The sequence below is a fragment of the Alnus glutinosa genome, chromosome 11 (assembly GCF_958979055.1).
Source record: "Alnus glutinosa chromosome 11, dhAlnGlut1.1, whole genome shotgun sequence".
NCBI lineage: Eukaryota > Viridiplantae > Streptophyta > Magnoliopsida > Fagales > Betulaceae > Alnus > Alnus glutinosa.
Window position 1 is genome coordinate 24,928,034 of NC_084896.1, and position 23,525 is coordinate 24,951,558.

General features: G+C 35.3%; 1 protein-coding gene across 2 annotated transcripts; it reads left to right on the top strand.

The window, feature by feature from the left end:
• The first annotated feature begins 422 nt into the window (after nucleotides 1-422).
• Nucleotides 423-23,211, top strand: LOC133882784 (DNA repair protein REV1). 2 transcript variants are annotated; one of them, XM_062322002.1, is made up of 26 exons: nucleotides 423-776; nucleotides 2,997-3,141; nucleotides 3,521-3,636; nucleotides 3,737-3,813; nucleotides 4,010-4,527; nucleotides 4,727-4,864; nucleotides 5,059-5,191; nucleotides 5,288-5,376; nucleotides 5,546-5,596; nucleotides 5,680-5,880; nucleotides 7,441-7,560; nucleotides 9,035-9,127; nucleotides 9,676-9,735; nucleotides 9,833-9,919; nucleotides 10,286-10,369; nucleotides 10,492-10,564; nucleotides 11,157-11,225; nucleotides 11,418-11,519; nucleotides 13,436-13,720; nucleotides 13,818-13,891; nucleotides 14,858-15,435; nucleotides 17,975-18,035; nucleotides 20,142-20,309; nucleotides 21,576-21,734; nucleotides 22,036-22,213; nucleotides 22,310-23,211. In XM_062322002.1, exons 1-23 carry the CDS (start codon nucleotides 547-549, stop codon nucleotides 20,193-20,195), a joined length of 3,438 nt encoding a protein of 1,145 aa, XP_062177986.1. In that variant the 5' UTR covers nucleotides 423-546; the 3' UTR covers nucleotides 20,196-20,309; nucleotides 21,576-21,734; nucleotides 22,036-22,213; nucleotides 22,310-23,211. The 2 variants fall into 2 exon arrangements, with proteins under 2 accessions (XP_062177986.1, XP_062177985.1); XM_062322001.1 differs by having other exon boundaries at nucleotides 22,036-23,210.
• Nucleotides 23,212-23,525: the final 314 nt, after the last annotated feature.

A 23,525-nucleotide genomic window follows, 5' to 3' on the forward strand; every position in this document is an offset into this window, starting at 1 on the left:
GAAAAAGAGTCTACAAAAATAAAAGATTATTTTTTAAAGTTCCTTTAATTTTTTTTTTTAAAAAAAATATTGTCGAATTTAATAATTGTAAGAATGGTGGCAACCGTTTTACATCAAGGACTTAAAACCTTCATTTGTAAGAGCATTAATATGATATATAAATAATGTAATGTTACTCTTTACTTATTACACTCATGATATATCGGATGATATATATTTTAAATGATTTATCATATTTAGATATTTAAAAGAAAAACAAAAATAAAAATCACTATATGATGCATTTTGGATGAAAAGGACTTAATTAGAACGGCGCCGTACGATATTCTATCCTTCGCCGTTTTCACTTATAAAATAGCACAGTAGCTCACAGCTGATTTTGTACGGCGAAAATCCACCAGAAACCCGACCCAATCTCAAACCCATTTTCTTCCCGTCGGGTCGGTGCTCCATCACATAAATATATATAAACAGAAGCTTGATTTTGCCGCTCATTTGAACGAGACTGTTTGTATAAACCTTCCTCGACACACTTTCTCTAAGAAAATGAGTTCGGATTTATCTCGCTCTGCGAACTCGTCCGGCGGCCAAAGATCCAAGCGAAGCTTCAATAATAACAACAATTCGACCTCTTCAAACCGTTCCAATAACAGTAATGATAGCAATAAGAAGAAGAAGATTAGCCAGAAAACCCTAGGCGTCGCCTGGGGCGCCAATTCGCTCTCTTCCTCTCGCTCCTCCTCCTTCCGCAAATCACCGTTCTCCGATTTCGGCAGGTGTTCTATTTTTCTTTCTCATTTCTTCTTCTTCTTCTTAAAAAAATTAAAAAGAAAAAAAATCGTATGTTGTAGATTTTCTGATGTAGTTATTTTAGATTCAATGATCGAGTATAATTGGAAAATTCTTACGCTAAACATCGGTTTATTTGTTATCCCTACGTTTTTTTAAGCTAATTTTCGATAGACAAACCGTACAACTTTTTCAGCACAAGGTACATGTAGTTACCGCACAGCGTACAAGTACAACATGGCTGGCATTTTCCTTTCTGTTTAGTATTTATTTTTTGAAAGAAATCTTGGAGATTTTCATTAATAGGAAGAAATATCTTGCTTATCAAGTATAATATCACAAATAAAAGCAGGGAAATCCTCCATTCAAACTTGTTCTACAGACTGAGATATAGCCGCCTTTGCTAGTCTATTTGCTACTTCATTTGTAGTCATTTTGATGTGTCCCACAAACTATGATCGAAAACTATTCAGAAGAATTTTGGCATCATTCATCAAGTGCCCACGAACCCTCCACAAAAAATTCCCAATTCTTGGTACCAATCCACACCATTTGGTCTTGTTGCCTGCTAGGACAGATAGCCATACCACAAATATTTGCCGCCTCGTCAAAATTTTCTTCCATCAAAGAAACTTTCCACCAGTTTTCATTTCATCAATGAGCTCTTTTACTTTAGTGTCTCTATCAAGGATCCTTACTGGAGAGGACTGCATATGATATAGGAGACTGTATCCATCTATCTCCCCAGATTTTAACTGAGTTCCCGTTTCCCACTCTCCACAATAATCCATCTTTTAACAGAGTTTTTGCATCTAAACACTCCTCCATGCATAAGACGGTTTCCACCCCAGATTAGATTCCAGAAATGTGCTGTCCGGGTAGTATTTCTCCTTAATTATTTTTGCCACCTGTGTATCGGGGTTGTGAAGCAATCTCCACCCTTGCTTAACCCAGCCCGCCCTTAGATTTTTCCATCCCCATTCTCTCCCAGCTCATCCAAGCAATTCTTGATTCATTGTCTTTATGTCACCACCAAAATTTCACCATCATTGAATTAGCATAAGGATTTGAGTAATTAGAATACACTCATAGTATAAGAGCATTCCTAGCAGCTTCCCTTCCCTTCCCTTCCCCTTCATTTTTCCTAAATGTAGGGAATAAAACTACTTTTTGCTTCCCTATCAAAAAACACCCCACAGCAGCTTCCCTTCATTTTTTCCTATATCATTAAAATATTATTTTGTTACTTTTACTTTAATTAAAAGTAACAAAAGAAAGAGATAAAGTAAGAGAGAGATTATATTTTTACAATAAACAATTGAATGGGATGTGAACAGTGCTTCCCAATGCATTGGGAAGCACTGTTCACTTCCTAGGGAACAGATAATTGTAGGGAAGCTGCTGTGGGATGGTTTTTTTGACTTTCTTAAAATTTTCTCTAAAATTTAGGGAACAGATCCATTATAGGGAAGCTGCTAGTAATGCTCTAAGTAGGAATAGCCTCGATAACCGCCTTCAGAAAAATTTCCTTTCTCGCCTGTGACATTTTTTTCTTTCCACCCGTTTATTCTATTCCATATCTTACCCTTTATGCCTGTGAAGGTTCTTATTTTTGACCTGCCTACAAGTGCTGGCAAGCCCAAATAATTCTCATATCTCTGTGTAGAATTTACTTCCGCTAAAGAAAGAATGTGTTCTCTTACTTCTTTCTTAGTATTCTTGCTGAAAAAGATGAATGTCTTGTCTCTATTTAGCTTCTGTCCCGATGCCTTTTCATACAACTCCAAGAGTTCCTGTATTCTGCCCCATTAAAAGATATTTGCCTTACAAAACAGCAGACTATCTTCCGTAAATAATTTTGTTTAGTATTTAAATAAAATAGATGTAGCTTTGAGATTCATATATATATATACACACACACACACACTTTAATCATTTATTTGCATTCTTATTGTTTTAAGTTTACTTTTTCTTTTATTTTTTCCTTTTTGATTTCTTTTCCTTTTCAGTTACTAAACTCAACTAAGCCTTAATTGAAGTCAGCTACAAGGAATCTTTTATGCTAATCCGCTCTATCTTGGGCAATGTCCTTAGTTATCTCTTTAACAATCAAGTCCTGTTTTCGTTTTCGATTATGTGCATTAGTGTGTGTGTGTGTGTGTTGTAGATTGCAATTTTTAACAGTTCTATTGACAATTGCAATGTAGTTATATGGTGGAGAAGAATCGCAAACTTCAGAACCAGTTTGATGTGGAAGCTTCGACTTCTTCTCATTGTGGTTTGGGTTCCGGGAAGCCTATATTTCATGGAGTTTCCATCTTTGTTGATGGTTTCACGGTTCCTTCCAACCAGGTTCAATTGATTTCCAGCAATTATTTTTTGAGCTCTGCCTGGTAGCTGAGAAATAACAAGAATAATGAAAATATAAAGAGATATAAAAGTTAGCTACTTCAGAGTTTATATTGAAATTCTTCTGGCCATGATCTGAATGAATGGATTATATAAATTTTCATGAAAGAAAAATGATTATATAATTCTTACACAGTAAAGTTAAATCGGTTAAGATTTCCTTTTTTCATTGGTGGGATGGGGTGGGATTTGGAAACTAAACAGTGGAAGTTGCTAAATTTTAAATTTATTATTTCATGTTATCATCAATGTTATAAATTAGAAAGCAAGGGTTAGTGTTAGCCTGGCATTTGTCATATTTATTTATAGTGAGTTATTTCAGGAACTGCGAGGCTACATGTTGAAGCATGGTGGAAGATTAGAGAATTACTTTTCAAGACGTCGTGTAACCCATATTATCTGCAGTAATCTTCCCGATTGTAAAATTAAGAACTTGAGGTTTATCTTAGTTTTCTTTTTCAAACTCATTACATTGGATTTTTTTTGTTTTTTTTGGAGAAATTCATTTTAATTGTTATTGTTTGTAATTTCAATTCAGATCCTTTAGTGGAGGGCTCCCGGTGGTGAAACCCACGTGGATTTTGGATTCTGTTGCTGCAAACAAACTGTTGAGTTGTAAGTTTATGCATTTTGTTGGTTTAGACTTCTATTGATACATAACATAGTTAGACACTTGAACAATATAGTTCAGTCCCTCAATATGGTTAATATTCGAAATTTCAATGCATCATTCCTCATTATCAGTTTCCATGGTCTGTAGATTTTCTTCTTCTTCTCTTCTTCTTATTTGATCTCATTTTGCCTTCTCCAGGGGTTCCTTACCAACTTGACCAGCTTGCTAATAACCAACCAAAGCTGTCAGACTTCTTTGCGCTGAAAAGCAGCCCACAGTCCCAGGATGCTTCGCCTTGTGCACCTGTTTGTCAAAGAAATCCTGAAGCCGAAGAATCACCTTTTAAATGTGGCACATCAATTGATGCATATTTATCTGACGTGGGTGAATCCGTTGAGCACAGTGGGCTAATTAGTGGAGAATCTGATAATCTTATAAATAAGAACTCAAATGCATCATTAGTTGAGGAGCCAGCTAGCAGTTGTGGCAAACCTTCCGAAGTGACTATGGCAACACCAAGTAATTTTGATGTAGAAGACGAGAGCAGTGTAAGAAATGAACTGCAGTCAAGTCATTACCAACCCTCTGCATTGGTTAGCAGCAATTTCATGTACAATCATAATATGAAAGGTTCGCCAAGTTCAACAGTTGGTGGGCCTTCTAATCAGCGTCATTCAACTCTTGAGGATCCCAATTTTGTGGAAAATTATTTCAAGGTACCAAAATAGAAACAAAATTACCTGTCAGAGATATGGCTGTTTATTAAATAAATGTGTTTTGATAAGTCTGTTAGCTTGGTGTGTTCAAATGAATATCAAACATAACATTTTGTTGCGTGGAGTTCTTTGTGGATTTTGTATGTATCTCCCTAGGGCATTTTCTGGTTATACTTTTACCAAGTTTTGCTATATGCAGAACTCAAGGCTACACTTCATAGGAACCTGGAGAAATCGATACCGTAAGCGTTTTCCCAGCTTTTCTAATGGGTTTAAGTGCACAAGTTCCAGTATTAAAGCCTCTGCTCCGAAGACTGCCGTTATACATGTTGACATGGTAAACTCTATGCCCTTGGCTGTTGTAACTGTGGCTTTTTTATATTTATCATTTTCCTTTTATGATGGATGTATTGGGGTTGTCAACTATACTGATTTTGGGGTAACGTGATTTTTGATCCTGTAAGAAGGGATGTACTTTTTTGTTCCATTCTGTATTTATAGTTGTTCCATGACGCTAATGTGCTTCTCCAGGACTGCTTCTTTGTCTCAGTGGTCATCAGGAACCATCCTGAATTGCAGGATAAACCTGTAGCTGTATGCCATTCAGACAACCCTAAAGGGACTGCTGAAATTTCATCTGCAAATTACCCTGCTCGAGATTATGGTTAGTTTGTGCTAAGTTCTCTCTTTCTCAATTAGTCTTACCATTCGTCTTGGAGGGTTTTTATTCTGTATTTAAGTCATATTCTTATTATTATAGGAGTTAGAGCTGGAATGTTTGTTAGAGATGCCAAGGCTCTTTGTTCCCACTTGGTCATTTTTCCATACAACTTTGAAGCTTATGAGGAGGTAAGGAATAAACTATACCTTTGAGCATCTATTTTATCTTTAATCTCTCTCTCTCTCTCCCTCTCTCTCCCTCTCTCTCTCCGGCCCCCCCCTCTTATTTTATTTATTTATTTTAAATAGCTGTTGAGTGGGTTTATTAGAAGTGTATTATCTGTTGGATAACTTGCAGGTAGCTGATCAGTTTTACAACATATTGCATAAGCATTGCAACAAAGTGCAGGTTTGCTTAAAAAACGCATTCATTCAGTGTACATCAGTTTTCACTTGCCACCTTGTAAGTATTTTTACTGCTGTTGAATGTAGGCTGTAAGCTGCGATGAAGCATTTTTAGATGTTACAGACACAGAGGGGGATCCCCAGCTTCTAGCTTCAACAATAAGAAAAGAGATTCTTGAGAGTACTGGATGCACTGCAAGTGCTGGGATTGCTGAGAATATGCTTATGGCTCGTCTTGCCACAAGAACTGCAAAACCAGATGGTCAATTTTGCATTCCTCCTGAAGGGGTATGTTTTTGTTTTTGTTTTGTTTCTTTTGGAAAATTTTCATGTTTATAATATTTTTTTTGAACTGTCAGGCGTTCAAAGCTTGAAATTTTATGCCCTCATTATTTTGTTGGGATTCAGTGTCTTTTTCCATTTCCTTTTTATCCCGCATATGTTGTAGGTTATCTTATATTTGGCAGCCATTTAACTTTAATTAAAAACTTCTGCTCGTCTGTTCAGGAACTACTTCAAACGTAATTTTGTTTTTAAATTATGGGAAATGGTTGTTTATTTATTCTTTTGTTTTTTTTTAAAAGTCCCATAGCTCATAAATATGTAGAAGTTTTAAGCCGGGTATTGAGGTAAAGTTCTCGATATTTGAGATTTCTCCCTCTTTTTTGCTCTCTTTACAAAATAATTATCAAAAAAGAAAAAAGAAAAAAGAAAAAAAGAAAAAGAAAAGAACAATCTCAATGAAGTTTGTGGCCCAAGGATGCCCTTCTTCATAAACTTCACCTCATCTTATTTGTATATCTTCGATATGCTTGTTTGCATATCTTCAACTCAACTCATTGTCTATTCTCTTAATAGTTGTGTAGACTATCAAGGATCTGTAGTTGGAATTTGGACGAGTTGACTATAATTGTTGCATCACATGTCCCCAAAATTGATGAAATTGACCTTCCATGAGTCACTATTTTGCTCGATCAGTCGAACTAGGTCATCCTTTCTAGTGCACTGTTCTTTTTCTTTTTATCCCCTTTTTTTGTTTTTTAATTGAAGTCTCTCTCCGATTATCTATCCGCACTGCAAATGGTCATTTGAGGGTTGCCATTCTTTTGAACTATTGAGGAACCTTAATCTTGCATTGGTTGCACGTTTTACTTTTGTCCTTAACAACCCCACGGGAGCTTATTGTTGATACAATATTATGAAATTTGAGAACATGGCTGAAAACTTGGTTTACCCTTTTTTGTTTCATGAGTTGAATTTCTCTGGTGTGATATATGTTGCTGCTATGTGATAGACAATGGGGCATGTTGCATTCCGAGCTCTGTTCTTTTCTGGTTTCCCCCTAAGAACTTTTTATTTCTTTACCCCTAATACTTCCATTTCAATCATGCTTGTTGATGTTTGCTTTTGTTTTTAACTTCACCTCTAATAGCTGTAAGACTGACTTTCAAAATTTGATTTGTAATGCGTATTTTGTTACTCAATACTTCATAACTTGTTCTAGCACTCCTATGATGTGCTTCTTTTGGTCTTCCTGGTAAAATATTTTTTTTCCACATGTTTGAATGATGATTTAGAAACAAATTATTTTATGGAACTAATGTCTTTAGTCCTTTTATCATACCATGTTCTCGTTACATAAATATTAGTAAATAAATCTTTTTTTTTTTAAAAAAAAAATCTTTTCTGTTGCAACTTTCCAGTTAGTGCCCGTAGTTGCTCATGGTGACTTTTTGTTGGTTAATATTGTATCTATCTGCACATATTTTTTCAAGCTATATATAGGACTAGGAGTCCAGGAATGTTGTGGATACCTCCATATTGCCTAATGTTGTTTGAAAATGTCAGGTGGATGATTATTTAAGTCAACTTCCAATCAAGGCACTTCCAGGAATTGGGCATGTTTTGGAGGAGAAGTTGAAGAAGCAAAATGTTTGGACTTGTGGACAGCTGCGTATGATTTACAAGGTCTTTTATATATGAGGCATATTTTCGTTGTTTCATTTGCAAAATTCTATCTATGAAGTTTGATTAGCAAGATACATTATTTGTTTGCATTCCTCGATTTGCAAGATGGAGCATCTCTTTTACTGTTCTAGCTTCAATTCTAGACGTACATAATTATACGATAGTCTTGACCAGGTCATGATCTGACAAGTCCAATTTGCTCAACATCGATATTACAATATGTATGAACAACCTCACAAACATCCAGAGCCACCCTTTGCAAATCAATATATATATATTTGTGTGTGTTAATTTTTTAATAAATGAGAACAGCATTTTGACTAATCTAAAATTTTCAAATAATTTTGGTAATAGGTAAGAGATGCAAAGTGAATTAGTACTTAAGACCTTAGATAACTTGATAGAAACATATATCTTAAAATCCGTACTGGAGATTGCTACAAAAGCTAGTACGGATTTCTGAGTCGATGTGCCTTTCACATGTCAGAAGGACACATGGCAGTTTATTAGAGTGGGTTGGAGGAATTTCCTCCAACCCAATTTGGAGGAAATTTCTGTCCTTCAATATTGCCTTAGAAACTTGAGACTAAAAGGAAAAATTCCTCCAACCTTGTTTGGCAGAAATTTCTGTCCTTCAATATATGCCTTAGAAACTTGAGACTAAAAGGAAATAAGTAAGGGAAACGTAGAAAGGAGTTATCACAAGTACAATAATCAAATTTGGCTAATTGTTATTTATTTGAAGTAAACATCTGTTGTGTATCAGGTATAATTCTTAGACTTTCTTTTCAATTAAGGAAGGGATTTAAAAAGCTTAAACTTCAGTTTGGCATTGAATTCTTAAGGTTTCTAATAATCCTGGGAAGAGGGGAACCTCTGGCTAGCGCAAATGCAAGTCCTTAGAGGTTGGAGCAAATTAAGAAAATTTTAGATTTTATCTAGCATGTCAAAACTGAAATCTAGATTTGTTTCCTGAGTTTAATGTAAAAAATGCTCATTTGCTTGAGTTTGGCCTGTAGAGATGTTGCCTTACTTCCTACTCCACACCATAAGAAAAACGCTGCCTTATACTTCTTCGTTGGGTTTTATGTGGTGCTTTAAATATTTCATGTCAGCACTGATGCGAACCTGAAGCTGATAATGTCCTGATAATTTTCACAGTACACACAAACATTTCATGAATTAGTTATCTTCCTAGAAGTCTGTAGGTCATGGCTAAATCATTTTCTCCCCCTTGGCTATCTTTGGAAGGAATAATCCTCGGAATTGTCTCGGTAAGCTATCTGTTAGGGATTGTATCCTAATCAACAGTCTTTCTTGCAATACCCTGTCAGACATTAAACCTCAGAGGTTGATTCATATGATTTAAAGTTTTTATTTTCCTATTACTGTGGATGAATTATTTCAAACTTATATTATTTAAATATGGTGATGTTCAAGTATATTACTATTCACACCTTTTTGGCATCTCCAGGACTCTCTTCAAAAGGACTTTGGAACGAAAACTGGAGAGATGCTGTGGAATTATAGCAGAGGAGTAGATAGTCGGTTGGTTGGGATGATTCAGGTTTTAGCTACGAACATTATTATGATTAACTACATAGTTTTGAGTTCAAATAATTTCTTTCTTTCTAGTTTATGCTTGAGATAGGCAAAAACTTTTCAAACGTATGTATTGGTTGTCATGTAAGTTCTTTGGATTTTGTCAAATGAATGTTATCTACCTTTTTTTTTTTCCCAAAATTTTTCCATTAATTAGGTGTTGTGCTTGGCTGTAAAATTCAATTAGTTAAGTACATAATTATTAGTTTTTTTCTTGTTCTTCTAGTCGTATATGAACATTTTTATTATGGCTTATAAGATTGTGTATCACCTATCTTCATCTAATGCTTCAGCAAAGAATTTCATGAACCACTGTATAGTTTAAACACGTCCTTGCAGCAATGGAATTTTATCATGCTAAATTTCATTCTGCTATTGGATGAAAAGAGGTGCCACAGCCATATGAGCTAATCGATTTGACTTCAGCTTTCTTGTTCAGATCAATCTTCTTTCTTCTGTGTTGCTTCATTTACCATCGTTTCAGCCTTGCTTATCAGATAATGTGATCTGCAGGAAACCAAGTCTATCGGTGCTGAAGTGAATTGGGGTGTGAGGTTTAAGGATGTGAAAGATGTTGGTATTCTGATGCACTGTCAAGCTAATTTTTATATATACATATTTTTATTTATAATAGGTTTGAATGGATAGAATGACATAGTAGTTATTTCAGTGTCAAAACTTCCTCTCAAACCTCTGCAAGGAGGTTTCGTTGCGCTTGCAAGGTTGTGGAGTGAAAGGACGCACTTTTACCCTTAAGGTATTGTCTTTCTGTTAAATATACCAGTTGCATATATTTATGATTAATTGCTTTGAGTGGTTCATGAGTGGGTTCAAATTGACCGGGTTTCTTTTGTTATGTCTTCCTTTGAATTCCTTAATAGATTATAATGCTTTAGATATTTTGGGATGCTGCTGCCTCAGCTTGTAGTATTTCGAACTTTCATACTTTCTTAGATCTCTTCTCCGCTACAAAGTAGGCTTCTTTCTTGTATAGTTCGTGTACTTGAGTTGTGCCTTTGCGTTTTTTAATGAATTTGCGATTAATTACAAAAAAAAAAAAAAATTAGGAGCTTCTTTTACTTGATGGTATTGAATAACTTGAAACTTCTTCTACTTGATCTAGATAAAAAAGAGAAGAAAAGATGCTGTGGAGCCTGTGAAGTATATGGGCTTTGGAGACTGTGAAAACCTGAGCCACTCCACAACGGTAGGAATATACTTAACATATTTTTCTTCACACATCTATGTGTGTAATCATAGCTATGCTTGCATCAATACATGGTTGTGGCTTTGGGGATTTGGATTTAAAGGTCAATGATGTTATAATAGGTTCCAGTTGCTACTGATGATGTGGAAGTACTTCAAAGGATAACAAAGCAGCTTTTTGGGTCCTTTCATTTAGGTAAGCCGGCTTTCCCATATCTAAAATATTTCTTGTTTTCTTTAGTATATGGCAAACTTATGGTGCAATTCTTTCCCTTACGTAGAACTTAAATTTTCACTTCTCTCTCTCTCTTCCCCCCCTAGTGTTCGTCTTTTTTCTTTCCATTTTTTCTTCTGCCTCTGGCAATATAACTGTAATCTATTCCAAATATAGGAAGAGTGAGGGTAGCATTTGTTTTTTGTCGATAGAAGTATACAAAAGCATTCCTATCTGACAGTTGTGACTGGCCTTGGCCCGTCACTGTGTTTGTCACGAATAGGCTTGTACGGGTTGGGTTTTGGAACCAGATATTGACCATTATGGATTAACTACTAGGTGGGCATAAGAGTCCACATCTCTCAATCCTGAGGACACTTTCCTCTTTGCTGCACTTTCCTTGATAATAGTAACATGTGTTCTCAGGTTAGTTTTGCCGTAGGAGATGATTTTCCATGTACAAGGTTCTTGCTGAACGTAATTTTACTAAGTTTTATTGTAGATGGTTCTCCATTTAAATGTAGTTTTTTTTTGTGAACATCTTCATTTTTTTCTGCTCATTGATTTTACATAGATGTCAAGGAGATTCGGGGTGTTGGTTTGCAAGTTTCCAGGCTTGAAAGTGCAGATAATTGTAAGCAAGGTATGTGTTGTATTTTTTTATTTTTATTTTTAATCTGGCCCCTATATTCTTATCACATAGCCATTTATGTTGCATGTTGTGCCTGTTTTAAGAGTAAATTAAACACTCCCACCCCTTGGCAGAAGCCACGCTGCTTGGTACCTGTATTACTTTATTGTCTGATGGTGAACCTTGTTACTTCATTCTTTGAAGGGCTTGAAAGAAATTCTTTGAAATCATGGCTCATCTCTGCCTCAGCAAGTACAGAAGAAGCATGCAGTAAATATTGGACAGCCAAAGAGAGGTTTAATATAGGTAATTGGAAGTTATTATTCTAAACCTGATATACTTGAAAATTTATTATGGTATGGCTAGTAATGTTATTAACATTTAAACCGCAGTTCCCATTGTCTTCTATGTTTCTCTTGCTAAGCATTATATTTCCAAAGATCTGGCACACAGTAAATGAGTTGCATGATTGTGTTTTTCATTGTTCGCTGGGATCTTAGAAACAATTATCCCCCTCTCAACCAAAGGGCCCTTGACTTATGTGTCCAACGCACCTCTTCAAGAAGGAGAATCCTCTCCAATTCCCTAGAAATATCTTCCTTCCTCGACTTTTCATTCTCACTTAATGGTCTCCCCCTCTACAATTATATCCAGCTCACAGATACCATCCAAAAAATCCTTCTTTCTCTTGCCTACATTAACAAAAACCTCCTCATTTCATTTCTTCAAATCCGATTTCAAAGCTTTCAGCTTGCGCGCCAACACATAACTACGAGATCCCTGAAAACTACTGGACATCCACCATGTTTTCACCTACTTCACAAAGCCCTCCGACTTCAGCCACATATATTCAAATTTAAAATACCTACTACCCCTACCCGACACACCACAATCCAACGACAAAGGGAAATGATTCGAGAACAAAGGAAAATGATTCGAGAGGATTATAGAGTCTCCTCTGAGAGACATCAGGAAATTGTTCTTCCCAATTCAAAGATAGTAGAAACCTAGTAATTCTAGACCATGACTGGGAATCACGATTATTAGACCATATGTAAAATTCCCACCTACAAGCAGGATGTCCATGAGACCCTACGGAAAAGTCCATCATAGTTGGTGACTACATGGAATCGCCAGATCTTTCACTCATATACCAAACTGCGTAAAACCACCCCCAATAAACCACGACACCTCCCAATACTGTACTTATTTTTATTTAATTTTTCTTTTTTATTGATGAGTAGTTAAATACTGTTCTTATCATTATTTAACAAGTTTGTTATACGGTATTATGGTCATTGAGGATTCAAAAACGGAGATCTTGCATGGTAATATGCCTATCTAGGCGCGTGGTAAAAAGTCCGTATAAATTCTTTTAACAAGTTTGTTATATGGTATTATGGTCATTGAGGATTCAAAAATGGAGATCTTGCATTGTTATATGCCTATCTAGTAGACCTGAAAAACAGAATGACCTCTCTCAATACAGTTTGAAAATTGTGCACTTTACTTTGATCTGGCGCATTTTGCTTGCGCTTTGCGTCTAGGCACCATGAGGCCTTTTCGCCTATGTGCACATGGCTCTTTTAACGATACTAATGTCTCTAATACTAATCTAGTTGTGGAACATTTTTAATATCTGTTATTGGTTCTAAAGTATCAGCCTTATGTTATTGATCATTGTTAAGGTCCAATTGGATGAAATATTATCATTACAATTTTACTTTTTTTTAAAAAAAAAATAAAAAAATAAAAAAATTAAAATATAAGTTATGACAAGAGGTGAAACAAGTTAGAACATAATGTGCTGACATACTTGACTAGAGAATTGATGCCAATGTTGCATCACGAGCGGCTAATACATAAGATGCCTTGTCCTCTCCAAACTAAGCTCGTAGCCATTCATCAAAGGCTGCATGTTGGGATTATACTTGAGCAGTGGTGAACAAGACATTATATAATCAAGTCACTGCTGGAACATATTGACTGCAGAACGTATAAAACGAGGCACTTTGAAATTATTTACAGTTTCAGGCAAAAAAGGCCATACTTACTGATAAGACAGCTGCAGTTGTTTTCCTATTCTTACATATTTTTATGTATCTGTCATTTCTCTCTCTCTCTCTCTCTCTCTCTCTCTCTCTCTCTGGTATGTTTGATTGATGGAAGATGAATAAAATTGTATCACTCTTGTGAATGGTGCCCTTTTACTGATTGTGAAGGACAAGGTGATGGAGTTTCGGGTCAGCTATGTGCTAATTCAGTTAGCCTTTCTATCGAAATGGACAATAATATGTCCGATAGTGAAGCTTGTGTGAACCAGGTGTCGGAGCTGCCACCTCTATGTCATCTTGATATGGGAGTTTTAGAGAGCCTTCCTCCTGAACTCTTTTCAGAATTGAATGAAATATATGGCGGAAAGTTGGTTGATTTAATTGCTAAAAATAAAGGCAAAAGTGAAAGCGTTAGAAGTTCTTTGAGCACACATTCACATCCGCAAGTTGAAGGTGAGTTTCTTTTTCTTTCCCGATGCATGGATATCAAATAGCTGGTGCTCTGCTAATTCTGAGTTCCTAAAAACACATGTTGGATTTGTTTGCTTAGGTGCAATGAATGAGGGACAGGCAGTTTTCCAATCTGACCCGGTTCTCCATAATGAAATACCAGTTCAAAACAAGGTAACATTTTTTGTTGTTGTTGAATTTATGTATGAATATTTGCTTTTGTTTCTAATGGCTACTTTCTCCAACAATTTTCTCTTTATAATGCTTTGCAGTAACAGGCTATTATCAACTTTATATGAAAGAATTGTCAGTTATTGCATACACTTCTTTGAGCCTTCTATTAATTTCATGTCAATTTTTAATTTTACTTTCTTTAATTGTTAATCCATCTTTTATAAGATCATATGTTTGGCAGCTTTCTAGTTTAAAATGCCACAAAAAAGTTTTCACTGATTTTTTTAATCTTTTGGATTCTTTCATGTCCTTTCTGGCATCAATTTCTTCTTCAAAGTTTTTGTCGATATCAGGACAGGAATTTTTTTTTTATAAGAGGGCCAAATTTCACCTTGTCTATTGGAAGAAACTCCGAGGGAACTTTCTTACTTGATTCTTATCTTATAAAGTTGCAACATTATTTCATTATGTCCATCCATTCTAGTTAGAAGCTGAAAGATAGGATACAAGGGCATGCTGTTAAGATTATCTTGTGTCCAATAATAGGACATGATTTTCTTTTGGTCAATGCTGCAAGGCACTGGGTTGTGAGATTTTAAATATGGTGTTAATTAAAGCTCACAAGGAATCTCAATAAATTTAAATACCATGCTATAAAGGCCAAAGATGTTGCTTGAGTTGAATCATTGGGTTGAATTTGATCATTGCCTTACTAAATATCAGGCAACTCTTCTTACTCTTCCTGTTTTCATTTTTTTTTTTCAATCTTTTGTGAGTGAAAGAAAAACGACGCTTCAGTTCCTTGTTCCATACATAAGACTAAGAGGGTTATTGCTACTAAGTATTACTGTTGCAGTTGTTTAAATGAAACTTAGATTCAGGTTTGCTTTATTTACAAGCATTCTACATTATTATTTTTAGCGCATATAGTGATTCTCTATTGTTACTTTTTGCTCGGCAAAGCAGCATATATATGAGGAAGTTCAGGCAGTCTGTGTTTCTGGGGAAGAATCCTACAGTGTCGTTATTCCTGCTTCAGGTCTTGTAAAAACTGATTTGATGCCCTCGTCTCTAAGTCAAGTAGATGGGGCAGTGTTACAACAGTTGCCTGAAGAATTGAAAGCTGATATACTTGAGCTTCTTCCTGCACACAGGAGGCAAGATGTTTCTTCAAATGTTCTCTCAGAAGTCCCTCTGGAATCATTAGGTATCAAGACAACTGAGAACCACTCTGGATCAAAGGATTCTATATCGGATAATGATCTTTGGGCTGGAACTCCTCCACAGTGGGTTGATAAGTTCAAAGTCAGCAATTTCTTGATATTAAACATTCTTGCAGAGATGTATTATGAATCAGGCTCAACAGGAAATTTATCTCCAATTCTGCAACGTGCTATTTCTGTTCCTAAACATCAACTAGATGCAAGTCGGGAAGGTTGGGATGAAGCTACTCACATTTTGCGCGAGCTTCTGAAGCAGTATATTAAACTAAAGATAGAATTTGATATTGAAGAGATCTATGTTTGTTTTTGTCTTCTTAAAAGGTTTTTACTTGGCTTTGCTAAATCTCTTTCTCTTAGATATATTCCTTTAACCATGTCATTGCCACTATAGCTGATGCTGGTCTTGTTATCTTTTAATTTGGTTTGTATAACCTCTTTGGGGGAGCGTTGGGATGGTTTGGGTCCTTGTCGCATGGGAATTCTTATGTCCTTGGGTGACAAATGTTGAATGACCTGAAGTCAGGCTGGTTTATAGTTGAGGCTTCTGTTACATGGTATCCTGTGTATTCAGAGCTTTTGATGAAACACAGATTTGAGCTTCATAATGCATTATAGCCCTTCTATCTTAATGGGTTGAAAGTGCAATAATGTGAATGAAATTATTGTGAATAAGACTAAGATTTTACCACCTGGAGCAGTAGTAGCTAATCATTGTCAAACTGATTTAACTCATTTGTTGTATTAGTGACACTTAGCATCAGCGATATTAGGCCACTACTGCTCCTGCAGGGTTCAAAGTATATCAAATTGATGAAAGTATTCCAGATGGCCTAGAACTCTATCTTCCCTATTCTTGTAGACCTAGTTAATAGGCTTAAAAAACTCCAGAGGGATTTTTATGGGGTGGAATTGATGATGAATTTAAGTTGCATTTAGTGAATTGGTCAAGAATTTGTACTCCAATAAAATCAGGTGGTTTGGGGGTAAAAACATGATTCAGTTTAAGTGAGATCTTTTGGGAAAATGATTATGGCGTTATGCTATAGAGAGGGAGACTTTGTGGAGATTGATGGTGGAAACCAAGTATAATAGTTTAAGGGGAGGTTGGTGTTCTAAGAAGGTAACGAGTCCCTTTGGAGTGAGAGCTTGGAAATATATAAGGAGGGGTGAGAAGTTTTCTCTAGATTTGTTAGATATGAGGTGGGAGATAGGTCCAATGTCAGGTTTTGACATGATTTGTGGTGTGGAGAATAGCCCCTAAGGATTTCTTATCTGGACTCATTTAGTATTGCACATTGTAAGGATGCGTGGGTGGCGGATCATATACAATTCCGAAATGGAAATATTTAATGGAATATATTTTTTAACGGACTAGTGCATGATTGGGAGGTGGATTTGGTCTCTTCATTCTTTGGTTGTTGTATTCTCTCAGAGGAAGGCAAGGAGGAGAGGATAGAATTTTGTTGGATCCCTTCCAAAAGGAGAAAGTTTGAAGTGAAGTCCTATTATCATGTCTTATCCAATTATGCTAGTTTCCTTTTCCTTGAAAGAGTATTTGGAGAGTTAAGGCTCCTTCGAGAGTGGCGTTCTTTGCGTGGATGGCGGCATTAGGAAAGATCTTGAATTTGGATAATCTAAGGAAGAAGAACGTCATAGTGGTGAATTAATGTTGTTATGCAAGAAGAGGGTAGTCGATTGATCACCTTCTTCTTCATTGTGAAGTGGCAAGAGAATTATGGTATTCGCTTTTCCTTTCATGTTGATTGGGTTATGCCTAGAAGGGTGAGAGAGTTATAGGTGAGTTGGAGTGAGCAGGTGGGAAGCTATAACATTTTGGAAGTTTGGAGGTTGGCTCCTTTGTGTTTAATGTGGTGTATTTGGAGAGAGCTAAATGCAAGGAACTTTGAAGATTGAGAGACTTTTGTGGTAGTGCTGAAAAATATTATGTTCAAATCCTTTTACACATGGATAGCTTTGTATAATAGTGTGTGCCTTTTTCTAGTTTTCCTGAGTTTTGGTTTTTCGTTCTTTTTCTCCCTAATAAGGGGTTTCTCGTGTATACTTCTTGTGTACTAGAGTTGTGTTCCTCTACGCTTTTCTAAGGAGATTGATTTGCTTATAATTGTTTTTTTTTTTTTTTTTTAAAAAAAAAAAAATTACTGGAAAGTCGCACCTGTAATTTGTATGATTGCGTTGATTTTTATATATAGATATATAATTTGAAGTATGTAGCTGTAGTAAAAAATAATTCTAGTTATGGGTCTTGGATTTTATATCATTTAATATTTCTTGAAAATAATGAATATATGGTCATCTTGTACATGACAATATCATGTGGGCAGTAACTTGTCAAAAGATAATATGGGTAGTAAATTTTTTTTATTTTGTACCATATGCAGTTTGTATTCTGTTTGTTCTTTTGGAATCTGCTTAATTGCTTGATGATCAAATAAAACTTCAATAGATTGTGATTGGTTTCCTCAAGGGAGGATAAGATGCTTTGCGTCCTCATATCTATAAATCTATGATTGGATTATGGATTTTTTCAAATTTGAGTGGCCTTCTAAATCTTAGGATCTTATTTATAATATCTCTGTTGTGCACGTCTTTGGCTTGGGCAATGATATTTCCTGCTTTTTATACATTTGTTGTTATTTATGAATAAAGAAAACAATTGTATCATTTTATATTTCGGTTCTTATTTCTGTACCATCTATGTGGTAACAGTGTACTTCACGATGCCAATTTTGTGTTCTTTGCTGCATTTTATATTCCTGATTAGTTGTATCTGAACTTTTTGTCAAGCATCTTAGCCTGCTTTTCTAAAAATATTTTGATTGAAACTCAAATATTGCATCAGGTTTGCAATGAAATCAGAACTTTTTCTGCACGTGTACACTGATGTCTTTCCTTACCTTCAGGTTAGTTCATTGACCTTCCTGTTTATTGCTCTGGCTTTATCTAGAATGTCCTACATATAAATTACATCTACTTCCTTTGAGTTGGAGACATGCGCCCAAGATGGAAAACAAGGATTTTGTGTGATGTTTCCTTTTCAGAATTTTGTTCATATTTTTTCCATGCCTCCATGGCTGTCCCTGTTTATACAAATAATGTAAAGGCAGCTAATTAGAGTAATTTATAAATTATTTCAACTGTTTTAATAAAAAGAGAATAAGAAGTTGTCTATGTTGCTGGTTCTTAGCGGTTAGGCTTTTATTGTTCTATGGTGGAAAAAAATTAGACTTGAAATTAGTAGTCTAGGGACTTCATTGAATCTTACCATAAACTATAGGGTAGTAAAAAATCCTTAAGCCCTTAGATTTTTTTTCACGAAGTGCAGATAAGATGACCTGATATTCTATATTCTAGTTGGGCCTTTTTTTACCTAATAGCTTGAGCTTTCGGTTTGGAGAGAACCAACTAGTATTTAACACATATCGAGGTCCTTCATTACTTAATCAATCTGGAACTCTCTAAAATGGTGTTGTTGTAGCTTGTAGATTTTAGAAAAATGTTGTCTGGCATATCATTGTATTATTTCATCATAAGGGATTATAATGGAATTGCAGTACACCGCATACTCCAAAATGTGGTGTGATTGGTGTAGGTTTACATAGTTGAAGACTAACGAATTAATCCTAAATGCAAGATGATTTTATTTTTAAGCCATAGACGATAAATGAAACAAGCATAGATATAACTTGCATGTTTGTCTTTCTACCTTAGGATGCGTTTGGAATTGCAATTTTGTAAACAAAAAGTGTGATTTTAAACCAAATCGCAGAAAATGAATCGTTTGAGAAATGTGTTTTTAAAAAATTGCGATTGAAAAACGCATAAAATTGCTTTTACAAATCGCAGATAATGTGATGCTTTTTTGAAAGCGCAGAATTTTAAAGGCTAAACTGCGATTTTGCCACGCTTAACTGCGTTTTTAAAAACCACTTTTCCAAATCGCACATTTAAAAGTCACTATTTTAAAATCGCACTTTTGAAATCGCAAACCCAAACGAACCCTTAGTTGGGGAAAAAAGTGATATGTAAAGGCACATAATTATGTACGTATAACATGCATTTGTGTCTTTAGCGGCTAGGATCATTTCCTTTTACGCGCTTCCAAATAGCGTTTCCTATGCTATTAACATTTCTGTTTGCTAATCTGTGGCTTTTGCCTTATATTTATAAGCAAGAAATAAGAAAAATGTTTTTTTTTTTAACAAATTTCCAGAAGACTAAGAGCTGTACTTTCTGTCGAATGTGTGTTCCAAAATGTAGATCACTTGGGCATTGGTATTTTGTGGTTATCACAGGTTCAATAGTTTTTATATTGACCTTACATTTTCTGTTTTTGGTCTCTTGAGGCACCTCAAAGGTACTACCGACATTTGGATTTACTGCATGCCTCAAAGAACTATCTTTTCTGACAGGATCTATTGAATTTTTCTAAAATTCAAACAATTTGTTTGCTGCAATCTACATTCTGGTAGGAATAGACACCTTTTAACTATTTTTTAGCAGCTTCCTTGCTATCAAGTGAAGATTGAACTGCTTTTCAGATATGGACAATCCATCTCCCAAGGAGTCCATATTGTCAATTTGTCTGATTTGTATCATTACCTGGTGGTGAGGGTTATACCAATACATTAAGTCCTGCTCTAGATTCTTGGGAACATATGTTAATGCATATTCTCCTATCTATTGCTAAAACATCATCATTAACTCTTGTAAAGTAGGCTAGCTGCTTTTAGTCTTAATTTTGGCTTCTGTGTGCTGTTGTCTCCTCTGAATTTCTGTTTTAGGAAGTTTAACCACATTTTAATGTTGAATTGAAGCATAACCGCTGAAGTTTAACCACATTTTGATGTTGAATTTGAAGCATAATTTCTCCATATTAAGTAAAATCTCTCTCTCACAGATACACACATTTTTAATCATTCATGTGCCTAACCTTTATTTTCTCATTGTATTTTGAGATGATATTTCAAGGTTCTGATTTTTTCCCCTTCTGGAACTCAACCTTCTAGGCATCGTTTGGAGAAAACTATGGAGGAAACTTGCATATATCACTGAAGGATTAGTGCTGCTTATTGTGTAACATTTTTTCTTATTAACCTTCTTCCACTGTCCAAGGGGTGGGCTGTGCGACATGAGCGATAAATACCTTTAAACCACCATGCAAATCGTGGGAAATGGTAAGATTTTCTGGTTATAGTTTAGAGACTGGGAAATATATTTGCTAATTTGGAATTTTATGTTGCAACCATTAGAAATTGTGCTTTTGGAGTCAAAATGCACCCCAAGATTGATCCTTTATGTCCATCCGAACTACTTGGGATTGGCTACTTGAATCTAATGAATCTTTCTTGGTACTCCATTTGATTTGTGACTTACATTTTATTACATCAAAATCTTCATATCTTACCCCCCATAATCTTTAATCATGTACTTTTGTCTTTCTTACTCGAATTGTATGTTTAGCTTGAAATCTTTTGCACTTTTTTTTGCATATTTTGGATTTGCTTAAATTCCCTTTATTGCATAGAATTTATTACTTGTTAGAAAGAAACTTTTTAATAGTCAAGTTATAAGTTTTGTCTCCCATTTCAAGCTGTCTCAATTTATTTCTTTCTATCTTGTCTTTGATTGGGATTATTACAAACTTCTCATACAAAGCATTCTTTGTGGTCCCTTTTCATGTTTTAGCAGTACATTGAATATTGTACGTCATAAAGCCTGGTTGACTTTGTAGTCAATTTGCATATATTTTTCTTGTGATTACAGTTATGGGCCTATATTCAACACTTAGAATGTTCTCTTCATTTTCTTAAATAATTGATAAGTTACAGTCTACAGAGAATGGTCACTCTTGTGTATAAGTTTAAATCGTTGATATTCATTCTTGTACTTTTTAAAAATTTAATATTTTTAATTCTGTCATTTCTAGAATTGTGACTTTTTCTTTTCCTTTTTTGATCGAAACTGTTAGTTCCTTTTTTTTTCCTATTAGGAAAATCACTAGACTCATCTGTGGAATAATGTGATCTTGACCATCAGTATTTTCACTTTAAGGTTTGGGGGTGCAAAGTGGATTTTAATAGTACTGTATGACCAGTCAAAATCAGAGACCTCGAGCTAAGCTCCAGCCCAAAATCCATGTTCGAGTTCTGCTCGTCAAAGTTTGATAAGCTTGCCAGATTGGATCGGTTGTTAAAATTAATCAATCATTGCTCATGACAAGTTTTTAGTGGCATGTATTTAAAATTCAAAAGACCCAATAGTTGATTGTACTCGACCTTTGATGACATGATCAATCAAATTGATACAAATTTATGATCTTTAGGTTCTTTCTTCAAATGCATTGAGATTTACTTCTACCCTGTGTAGGATTGCTTTTTGTTTCTATTGGTTTATGGGAAAAGAATAATCCAAGAGTAATGATTATTGATTCTGGATGACAGGAAGCCACACATAGGAGGTCCATATTTAATAGTTATGCTTGCGAACCTATGAGCTGGACCAGCAAGAGTTGAAGCACAAGTTCATTTACAAAACAAGCCATATTAGGCTTGACTTTCAGCTTGATAACTACACAACCAAGGCAAACCAAATCATGACAGGTTCACAATCTAACTCATAAATACATTGACTTGTTAAATTAGCTGATAAATACAAAATGGAGGCCTGACTGAATTAGAGATGGGCACCTGCGCTGAAACTATCCTGGGAAGGGACTCTGATAAGATTCTAATACCGAGATCTTAAAATTAGTTACAAGTTTGTCATTGCTCTTCTACGTGACTATTTTGGTAAAGACATGTTCTGAATCACCAGAAATTCTGGATCGTCTCCTTCATAAATTGCATTAATTGAGAAACATCTTGGTTTGCCGGAGGTGCTTATTTTTTTCTGGTTTTTTAGGCTTGCAGTTCTATTGGTGTTGAAATGCATGGCAGTGGAAGTCTTTGAAACTCAATTCCAGTAGCCACCGCCTCTCCCGCTCCAAGTCTACGACCTGTATTGAAGTTTGAATATTCATGTGTTTGATATATGATTGTCATGGCTGAAAATTCAAGCTTGTTTGTAGAGTGGGGTGCAGGTACTAAATGAATTTCAAAATTAGAGGTGGAATTGGGTACTCAATAGTTTCCTCGACTCCATTTTTTCTCATTAACTGGGGGATTGCTTTGGTTAGGGTTCTCGCTGCTTGTTCTGGATGCGATCACTTGAAATATAAGTCGGTTTGGGTTTAGGGTATCATTTGCATTTAGTTCAGCTGGGCCTGGGGCAATGTCTTCTCTCATAAAGCTCATTTTAAAGGCAGCTTTTTTCATTCCTGATGTGAAGCATCCAAGACGTCAAGTTATCAACTAAACAAATGGACTTTCAATTGCTTGCTCTCAGAGATTCGTTTGATTGATGTAAAATTGGTTTTTACAATACTTGTGATGGATGTTAGTGGCCTGAATTGGTACTTCTGCGGTTGAAAGATTGCTTTGCCATTACTTCATGATGGGATAACTTATGCTGCATTACCTTTCTAGGCGTTTTCCACGTCCACTCACTGAGCATGACAATCAGAGGCAACAACTCTGTACATTCTGTAGTTTTGTACGCGGTCACAGGTATGAGTTGATGCACAAATGTAAGGGAATTCTCCTGTCTGTTGATTGATATCGAGGCCATTCTGGAATACTCAAACAAAAACCCGATTGCGTGTGTTAATTTATTCTAAATATATTCTGCATATATATATTATTGATTTATATTCCCTAGTCTAGATTGATTTGTGTTTCATTGTTTAAGTCGATTTAGGTTTACTTGTATAGGTCGACTTATTCAACTATAAATAGGGACCTATGTATTGTAAAAAATCAAGTTATTGAACGCAATGTAGTTTTTTGAGCTTTACCTTGTAGACGTGAGTCATAGACCTAACCACGTAAATTCTCTCTCTTTTGTCTCTCTTACTTCCATTATTATTCCACTTTTATTCTATTTTAGATTTATACACAAATCTCAACAGTGTGGAACATTACTCTAGTTTTTGCGTATTCTTTCTGGTTAGTTTCTTTGGATTCATTTGCTTTATCAGTATTCAGCACTTCATCTCGTTTAATATAGTATAGCATTGCTAGTTTTTAGCATATTGCATACGTTGTGTATAACTAGGTTGAGATTGTCATCCTTGATTGTCTTAAAAAGGAATTGGGAAAGCAGAGACTACCTACCATTATAGAAAACTAGTTTTCGTATGATTAAATTATGTAAAACAAAATATATTATTTTTGCAGTCAACCGTGACTTTTATTCCCCTTCCCCCCCAAAAAAAAGTATGGAAAAGAAAAGAGAAAATGAAGAAGAGGAGTGCATGCATAGCAGGCAATGTGAAAAACTAAGGAATGCACTTG

What these genes read in the sequence shown, in the direction of transcription:
- LOC133882784 (XM_062322002.1), top strand. Translation starts at nt 547, where the DNA reads ATGAGTTCGGATTTATCTCGCTCTGCGAACTCGTCCGGCGGCCAAAGA. An exon ending in CCGTTATACATGTTGACATG is followed by an intron (nt 4,865 to 5,058) that starts GTAAACTCTATG and finishes GTGCTTCTCCAG; the next exon opens with GACTGCTTCTTTGTCTCAGT. An exon ending in TTCACATCCGCAAGTTGAAG is followed by an intron (nt 13,721 to 13,817) that starts GTGAGTTTCTTT and finishes TTGTTTGCTTAG; the next exon opens with GTGCAATGAATGAGGGACAG.